The 9,662-nt window shown below is 36.1% G+C and overlaps 1 protein-coding gene across 1 annotated transcript in view; it reads left to right on the forward strand.

The window, feature by feature from the left end:
- TMC1 (transmembrane channel-like 1) overlaps window positions 1–9,662 on the forward strand; it is a gene marked incomplete at its 5' end in the record, with an annotated part of 129,350 nt that overhangs the window by 70,884 nt on the left and 48,804 nt on the right. Inside the window, 4 exon segments of the mRNA XM_008581725.1 lie at window positions 3,919–4,063; window positions 4,694–4,888; window positions 7,491–7,670; window positions 7,795–7,956. Coding sequence (XP_008579947.1) covers window positions 3,919–4,063; window positions 4,694–4,888; window positions 7,491–7,670; window positions 7,795–7,956 — 682 coding nt within the window.

Raw genomic sequence — 9,662 nt, forward strand, 5'->3', positions numbered from 1 at the left:
GCCAACCAAAGCGGCCTGGCTTTGGCCCCTTCCTCTGGGATGTACCTTTGGTTGCTGTTTACTTCATTGGCAAGAGGTTTAAGCTCATTGGGCAATAAAGCAAGACAATTCAAAAGCAATGCATGACCCCCACCCCCACTCCCAGCACTGGGGCAATACTTGGTAGAAAAAGCATCAATGAGATATAAGTGATTGTACAGAATCATCTATCATCTCTTTCCACCCCCACCCCCACCCTAGTCAAATACACTCTTGGAATAAATCTGAGTGGGTTTATGGGATACATTACTCAAATTGAATAGAAGGGAACCTGAGTTCTTAAATCAACTAGACTATGCCATCTTGCCTATATTGTTAGCTTCAGCAATCTCGTCTACAAAATGAGGGCAAATATCTGTTTTTAACTAATAGGAAAATTGGAAGTTGATGATGACAAAGACCTGTTTCTAGCTAGTGCTGGGTGGCTTTTTTGATTTTTTAAATTCTATATAAAAATTGTTCCTTCTCTGTTGTCAAATTCGTTGGGAGTTATATAGCCTTGATGTGACTCCTGTGGCCAAAAACTTTATTAAAAAAAAATGAAAAAAATTAAACTGATCAAAACTAAGTCTTTGTCTCATAAGACACTTAAATATTACAAGACTACATAAAAATCAAGGTCATGCTCATGCATCATTTCTAAATAATTGAAATTTTATTTTCTCCCTTTTATCTCTGTCCTAGGCAAGCAGAGCAGTTGAGCAATTTGTTGGTGTCATATAAATAGATATATGGCGGAGGAGAGATTTGAACCAGTGCTTCTGCCCACGTTTTATTTATTTTTTTTCACTCTTTTATATCTGCTTACCCAGATAGCTGTGACCTACCTGATACTCTGCTTAAACATCTTCCATGTCTTTTGACATCCTTATGTGGGATCTTAGCATCAAAATTTTCTCCCCTGACCCCCAACCCCAATTAAACTTTTCTTTGTTGAAAGAATCTCTCTAACAATCAGAGCCCCTCACAGACCCCAGTCTAATATTTTACTTCTCAGAGATATTTTCATTGGAGGTAACAATGTTTGGTGACCCTAATCATGGATTTCAGGCCCTGTTATAGAGTTAAGAGTCAGTGGGACGAGTGTATTATGGAAGAGTTAGTGGGGCTGGCCTACTGGGCACCACATCCTAGCAAATTCCACCAAGCATATGATTGTCTCCTCTTCCTCAACTATCATTGACCATGCTTGAAAAATGCTTGGAGCAGAAAAGCAGTTTGGTAAGAAACATTTAAATGTATGTTTATATATTAAACCATGTTCCATTTCATGTTACTGCTTTATAAACTGCATCTGTGATTATGAAATTCAACATGAAAAATTCTCCTCTTGCAAGCATGAACTAGCGATAGTAGTGGTCCAGGATAAATGACAGCTATTTATGAAGAGAGGTGATATTGTCAAACCTGTCATAATGACAAGGACAGAACTGAACAGCAATAGCATATATGCTATGTATTGTACCATGTAAAAGCAATTTATATTATATGTACATATTTATTCAGTGAGGCTCTTTCCAGTGCTAAGTTTACTTCCACAATGACAATTTATGTATTTATTCATTTATTTAATAACATTTATGGAACACCTAATATAGGCAATCTACAGAGCTATGTAGTGCCTGGGGATTTAATGGTGAACAAAGTTCTGGCCCCTACAGTGTTCATTTGGGGAAATAGACTGTAAACAAAGGAAGGACCAATGGTTGTGGCCAATATACTACAAATTTGTATTTTTGTATTATGCTTTGTAGTAAAATATTTGCTGCAGTTTCTTTTTTCTCAAGAATGTAATACATGCTGTTTAGTATCATCCTTGCAATAATTTTCTTTTTCTTGTGTAGTGGTCTTATCCTGTGAGCTTCTAGAGTTGTTTCCTGTTTCCCTCTCAAGTCCGAACTTTCATTTTAACAGAAGCTACATTGCAGTGACCCTGTTGGCTTAGAATTTCTGGAGGCATTTATTTGATTTATTAAAAACCTCCACACGCATCTATAAAATAACCAAATGACCGTAGTCTATATATAGAGCTGCAAATTTGTGGCTCAAGGCAAGAAATTCAGTGTAAAAACCTTATGCAGCAGTATAAATGCTACGATTGCTTCCCCAAAATGCTTGGCAAAGCAAATGATATATTGATATTGCTTCTCATAGCTATGGTAGTTCAAAACTATAGCCTCCTTGAAAAAGGAGGACTTTTCATAAGCATGTACAGTTTTTTGCTCTGCAGACAAGGGATCAAAGCTGAACATGGAACATTTTATAGCTATCAGTCCCGTATCTCAATAGAAATGTGTTGTGAGCAGAGTTTGTCTTTGGTATCTCCCTTACTCCTTTCAGCGTTCCCCTCTTTTTCACATCACTTCCTGCACGTTAAATATTCCTGGTGTGCTCATCCAGGTATGGCTCCCTTCCCTGAGAAGCCGTCTTCAACTACAAAACTTTGCCAGTGGGTAAAACTGCATTTAAAACTTATCCATCAAGGGGGCATTTTTTATTTGAGGCCCTGTCCTTTGCTCAATGACAATGCAAAAAATGGCTGGTGGTATATTAATCAAATAAATAATTTTCTCCCTATATTAAACCCTAAAGAATGTTTGATTTCAACCCTTTTTGACATGCAAAAAAGGCCTGGGCATTGAAATGAAGTCAGAAAATCCTAGTCTTTCACCTATCTCTTTACTGCTGGATAATATCCAGCAAATTATTTCATGTTTTTGAGCTTCAGCTTCTCATCTGTAAAAAAGAGAATAATAGTAACTACCTTGACCTCTTGTTATGTTTTTGAGGAGAATAATATGAAAGTACATGTAATCACCATTTGCAAAGGGTGAAGTGGTAGGCTGATGAAAGAAGTAATTATTATTATTATTATTATTATTTTATAACATGTTAGCCTATTTTAAATATATAAGCCTCCATAAGGAGTGAGAGGTTAACAATGAGGGAATTCAGATGACCTTGACCTTAGAGATGCCCGTTAACCTGCGATGTCAGCTTTATGTCATTGTGCTACTTTCTTTTTTTGGTTCCACATTACTGTAATATTTAAAACCTTATGGGGTCATTTTATAATACGTGTCACATAAAATTTTAATTTTTCTATTTATAGGGTAGAAAAAAAAATGTAGTGGAGTAAGTGGAATATAGATCTCTAACCACTGAAATAAACCTGTAAGGAAATGCATTTAAAACTCTCCAAGCAAAAATAAGTAAATAAATAAAAATAAAAATAAATCACTGATTAGAATATGTGTAACCACTTGGAGTTAAGGTTGTATAAAAAAATCTTGATTTTGGGTCAAGAATTAGAGAGTAGATAGAAATTTAATGCATTCAGTGTAATTGCTCTTTGGGAGGAGATTCTAGGGGGAATTAATTTGCATAAGAGTTTCTTGATCTGGGTTAGTCTACTATGTGCTTCAGGGGGTCTGGGAACAAACTAAAGTTATGTGGAACAGTGTTAAAATCGATACATATTTTTTTCCTGAGGAGGGACTCAATGGTTTTCATCAGATTCTTAAAAAGGATTCTTATCCAATGAAAGGTTAAAAACCAATTATATAGCATTAATGTCTCAGTTTTTAAAAAAACACATAAAATATGTATTTTTGTATACCCTGTTTAATTGTTAAAATCATCGGTGCTTAACTAGTCTTTTAATCTTGAAGGCCTGGGAAATTAAGTTTAAAAATTAAATAAAAACAAAGTTTAAAAATAAACTTCTATTTTCTGGTAATTAGAACAAACTTGTGAAACATATACATCTCTTAGATATTGCTTCTCCAATTTACCTATAACTATGAAGTTTTGTCACTTTGTACCCTCCCTCTTTCATTTTGTGATCTGGCTGCTGAGCTAAGGTCCCTGTTTTTACAGGATGACAAAAAATATTGGTGATGATGGAGGTGGTGATGACAACACTTTCAACTTCAGCTGGAAGATGTTCACCAGCTGGGACTACCTGATTGGCAATCCTGAAACAGCAGACAACAAATTTAATTCTATCACAATGAACTTTAAGGTAAAGATACAAACCTCAAAAGCCTGTTCTTTGTATTTCCAAGAGTAAAATTGGAGGCGTTCCTTATGGTCTAGTCAGTGAAGTTTCTTGACAATTAGGAGAAAGATTGACTTATCATTTCTGCCTGCTGGGATCTGGGTATGGTTCTGATCATTACCGGAAAATCTCTGATGGCCCATGACAGCACTTTATCCTTCGAGGACTTTTCCTCTCTAAATTTGGTAATAAAATAATGCTAGTGGCTTGAAACAGGAGACCATCAGTAATCAGAATCAGATATTTTAAATAATAGAACAATGCTCACTAATTATTTACAGGAATAAATTAGCTCATTATTTTAAATGACTCTAAAACATTGTTTATAGATTTAAAAATTGTACTGGAAGAGAATATCTTTTAAAATGAAGGCTCTCCTAGAATGAGATCCATCTGAGTTTGTTTGCAAGAATTCTTTCTTTTTCTGACTTGCCATCCTTTGTTGGCACTATTCACGTGGTTTGTGGAATTCCAGATTTACTTTACGTTTTTATTCCTCACATTCTGATGTTTACAAAAATAATTCCTGAGTTTATGAAACTTTCTGTAACCAAGGTATTCTTTTTTGTTTTCTGTTGTTTTGCTTGGAAACAGGAAGCTATAATAGAAGAAAGAGCTGCCCAAGTGGAAGAAAATGTCCATTTGATCCGATTCTTGAGGTTTCTTGCTAACTTCTTCGTGTTTCTAACTCTTGGCGGGAGCGGATACCTCATCTTTTGGGCTGTGAAGCGATCCCAGGAATTTGCCCAGCAAGATCCTGACACCCTTGGGTGGTGGGAAAAAAATGAAGTTCGTCCCTGCATGCTTTTTATGTGCTTTAAACCTGATATTTGCTGTTTTGTGGCTTATGCTTCTGTGGCGGGACATTAAATAAGGCCACTCTTTACCTATCTCCCTATCTCGTCTTTATAGTTAACCAACTCTGTTGCATGTTTTCCACATTTTGCAGTCTTATTTTCAAATTTGTACTGTTTTTTTGTTTTTGCATTTTGTGACATGATGGAAAGTTAGAGTCGGAAGAGGTATTAAAAAACACATAGTCCAACCATTACATTTTACAGATGGAGATGATGAATCTCAGGAGATTGGGTGATGTGTTTGTGGTCATAGAGTTAGGAAAAGAGTTAGGAAATGTGTAGTTCTTATCTCCTGGCTGTTCAACACCCTTATGATTATATTATTAGGCTAAATCAGGTCAGAACCTGAGAGTCTTGACTTCAAGTCCAAGATTCTTTCCATGACCCTATGTGGCTTTCTTTGTAGATCCCATGTCTGTCATTGAAAGATCTTTGCCTGAATTTTTTTAAGCAGCTACAATGAAGCTCCTGGTTCCTATATTTGTCTCACTGGAAACATTCAGACTACCTCCCCACCCTTGGGCAAGCCTGGGCTTCCCTCTGTTTTTCACTAGAAGCCTAACTACACATCTCCCTCTTCTCCCCTGCCTTTCTTCCTCTTCTTCCAAATGAGGAAAGCCAGAGCTTTGCCAGGAATTAGATATTATAACTGTTATGTGCCTTCAGAGTGTCTGCCCATTTAGTGGGTCAGAGAAAGGAGGTTAGAGGTAGATATTTAGAATCAGGAAATCATGGGTTATGAGGTGTTGCTAGGACCTGTTCCATTTTATAAAATGTTCATGAATTTGGCATAAAATGTGACATGAATTTGGATATTTTTAAAGTACATACAGATTTAGGCTGTGGGAAGTGTAGACTTCCCACACTGAAACTTCTGCAGATCCTTGTAAACCAAAAAGCATAAGTCTTCATAAGCATAGAATCTTCTAGAAAAATCTTAGACAGCAAATGGTATAATCTACTTACCAAAAAAAGGCTTCAAATAAAAACATTCTTGGTATTGAGAAGCAGTAACAACAGAGATGAGGGCCATACGTTTAAGAGACTATAATATCATAGACATTTCGTGGAAACTGCAAAATATAAACCATTAGGTAGAGAGATTTTATTTATTTAAAACAAAGGAACACCTCAAAGCATTTATGAAGTGTGCTTTCAAAATTCTCTTACAATTTTAATAGTATATATGGACAAAATTATCATGCAGCTTTGATCCAAGGTTTATAATGATCATATTTTCGTATAAATAAGCCATATTAAATAATGGGTAGTTGGTTAGGTTAACATTAAAATAATCACTCTTTGTAAGAAACTGTTAAACATCAATTTTAGGGGATCCCTGAGCCCTAGAGGCCAATGAAGGTAATAATGAGGATTCATGAATAACTTTACAAATCTGATGAAAACAAATTAAACTTTATCTTATATAATAATCTGCCAAGTTTTTATATTAGGCTGAAATAATATTATAGTAATTTTATGTTGTCATGATGAGTTTTTGATCCTGATGGTCATACTTTCCTAAAGTTCTTAACAAAAATGAAAAAAAAAATAACAATTATTTTCTGAATATAATCTAGTAGTTACAATTATTCAAAACATGGAGTCCACAGGGAAAATAGAAAATATTTTGGTAGTGATAATTTGAGCCAGATATTTGGAAAAGACAGTCACCAGAATTACCTGAAATCTTTTTTCCCCATTACAAAATTATTGGATGTTCCGGATTCTTTTCCTTGACCTAATATAGTCTAATAATACAATCATAAGGGTGTTGAACAGCCAGGAGATAAGAACTATACATTTCCTACATTTCACATTTCCATTCCCTCTCTGTCTCTCTCTCTGCTTCTGTCTCTCTCTGTCTCTCTCTCCCATCCCCTGCATCATTCTCTTACCTTAATTATTATGAATCTTGCATTTTGAAGCTTTCCTATCTTGGCTTTTGTAACATTATGCCATGTACTCTCCATTTGTTTCTCTAAAGTACTTTGTTTTCTTTGCTAAAACTCATTCCATTTCGCCCCCCTAAAATTTGGCATTCCCCAAGATTCAGTATTTGGTTCTGAGCCCATCTCAAGGAGTTGATCCATTGTAACTGCTTCAACCAGTCCATATGCTGATGATTGTCAGGTTAGTATTTCCTGTTTGAACCTCATCCTCAAGCAGATCATTTTCCATTTCCTTTGGAAATCTTGTGAAGTGCATCACTGTATCAGAACCAGGTACCATGTAGAACACTGTGCGTTCTCTGGGTAAGGAGTAGTGTAACTTTCACCCCTCACTATCCCAGGAAACAGACTGTGACTACTGGTACTTACACAAGATCACACACATGTACACCTCGAGAGTGTGAGTTGAATTTTGTCTTTGTTGTTTTATTGAGATCAAATTCAAAAACGCATAAAAATAATCTTCTTTAGTCTTACAAAAGATCACAGGAAGCTAGCTGAGAATCTTCTAAAATTCTGGAGGAAAGCAGTAACAATTGCCAAGCACCGTTGACCCAGTGCCTCCCTTGTGTCTCCTTGTAGATGAACATGGTTATGTCCCTTCTGGGGATGTTCTGTCCAACACTGTTTGACTTATTTGCTGAATTGGAAGACTACCATCCTCTCATCGCTCTGAAATGGCTGCTGGGACGCATTTTTGCTCTTCTTTTGGGCAACTTGTATGTATTTATTCTTGCCTTGATGGATGAGATTAACAACAAGGTAAGCCTGGTGTCTGGATTGTCCTTGGCCTCAGCATGTTGTTAAATACCCAGTCTCATGATCACCAGAAATGCCTTTGAAAACTGTGTTTTCTTCACTTTGTCTCCGTCTCTGTGCTTTCTAGATCGAAGAGGAGAAGCTAGTAAAGGCCAACATTACTCTGTGGGAAGCCAACATGATCAAGGCCTACAATGCATCCCTCTCTGGAAATAGCACTGGGCCCCCCTTTTTTGTTCACCCTGCAGATGTACCTCGGGGACCCTGCTGGGAAACAATGGTGGGACAGGTAATGCCATCAACAAAAATGCATGGCAATTAGTAGATTGAAAAATGAGTAGAGTCAATATTTCTTCAATGAATGGCCTATTTTTTTTGATTGCTTATTAATAGAAACAACTAAGATATATTGAATGTTTAGTGTGTGCGGGCTCTGAATTTCATATATATTATCTCACACAATCCTCACACCTGTCCCTTGAGGTAAGTACCGTTTGTATACCCCTTTCACGGTAGCATGCAAAGGAAGGATACTTTAAAATGGCATGAGAAGATGTTTGCTATCTATTTGTGTTACAATAAAGCACTTAGATTTAGAGATTGCCCCAAGTGAATTTTTTTTTTTGACCAGTAAGGGGATCGCAACCCTTGGCTTGGTGTCGTCTGCACCACACTCAGCCAGTGAGCACTCCGGCCATCCCTATAGAGGATCCAAACCCACGGCGGGAGCGCCACTGCACTCTCAGCACTGCACTCTCCCGAGTGAGCCATGGGGTCGGCCCCCAAGTGAATATTTTAATGGAACTCTATTTAGTGTTACCTGTTGGCTATAAAACGAAACAAAACAAAAAGCAAAACTGGATTCTTTTGGGAACAAACACTAATTTTAGTAATACCAATTTTTGTCAAGTAATTTTACTTTAAGAGTTAAAAGAAATACTATTTTAAGTTTTTTGTTTTCATGATGATTTTGTAAATGATAGCAGTCCAATACTAGTGGTATTTTATCAGAGAAAAATAATGATTAATATGGTTTTCTGTCCAATAAAGAAAACCAAACCAAACAAAAACAACAAAAAAACTTCAGGTCTCTTATTTCTATACAGATCCAGTTTATATTTTGGAAGGCTATAATTTGATCTTCTTAGAACTAACATTCATTATGTGCATTTCACAAACTGATTTTGGGATTTAGTTCACCACTGAAACAGAAAATTTTAAATATGTCATAGTGCTTCTGTTAGACAGCACTATTAGACAGCAATTGAGTTTCAGCAGTACTGTAGTCTTTGGCGAATTATTTAAACATTTTCACTATGTTGTTATTTTTTGTAAAATAAAAGAAAGATTGAAGAATTAGAGTTATTCTTACAAAGCTAATATAGTTTAAACCAATGTATATATCATTAGACATCATCAGCCTCAATCAGATGGCCATCAGACTAGCCAATCAATTGTGATTTTAATTGTGGAAAAAATAAGTTAAATGTATATAATGCTAGGAAAAGATCATTGAAGACTGAGTACAGAAAGTATGGTATAAATTTTAAAAAAAATTTATTTTGTCAATATACAATGTGGCTGATTATTGTGCCCATTACTGAAACCTCCCTCTCTCCTCCCTCCCAACAATGTCCTTTCTGTTCACTTGTCATATCAACTTCAAGGAATTGTAATTGTTGTGTCTTCTTCCCTCTCTGCCCCACCAGGTTGTTTGTGTATTTATTTATTTATTTTTAGCTCCCACCAATAAGTGAGAACATGTGGTATTTCTCTTTCTGTGCCTGACTTGTTTCCCTTAATATAATTCTCTCTAGGTCCATCCATGTTGTTGCAAATGGCAGTATTTCATTCTTTTTTATAGCAGAGTAGTATTCCATTGTGTAGATATACCACATTTTCCATATCCACTCATACGATGATGGACATTTGGGCTGGTTCCAGCTCTTGGCTATTGTAAAGAGTGCTGCGATGAACATTGGGGAACAGGTATAC

Source organism: Galeopterus variegatus, unplaced genomic scaffold (assembly GCF_000696425.1).
Source record: "Galeopterus variegatus unplaced genomic scaffold, G_variegatus-3.0.2 Scaffold2445, whole genome shotgun sequence".
Classification (NCBI taxonomy): domain Eukaryota; kingdom Metazoa; phylum Chordata; class Mammalia; order Dermoptera; family Cynocephalidae; genus Galeopterus; species Galeopterus variegatus.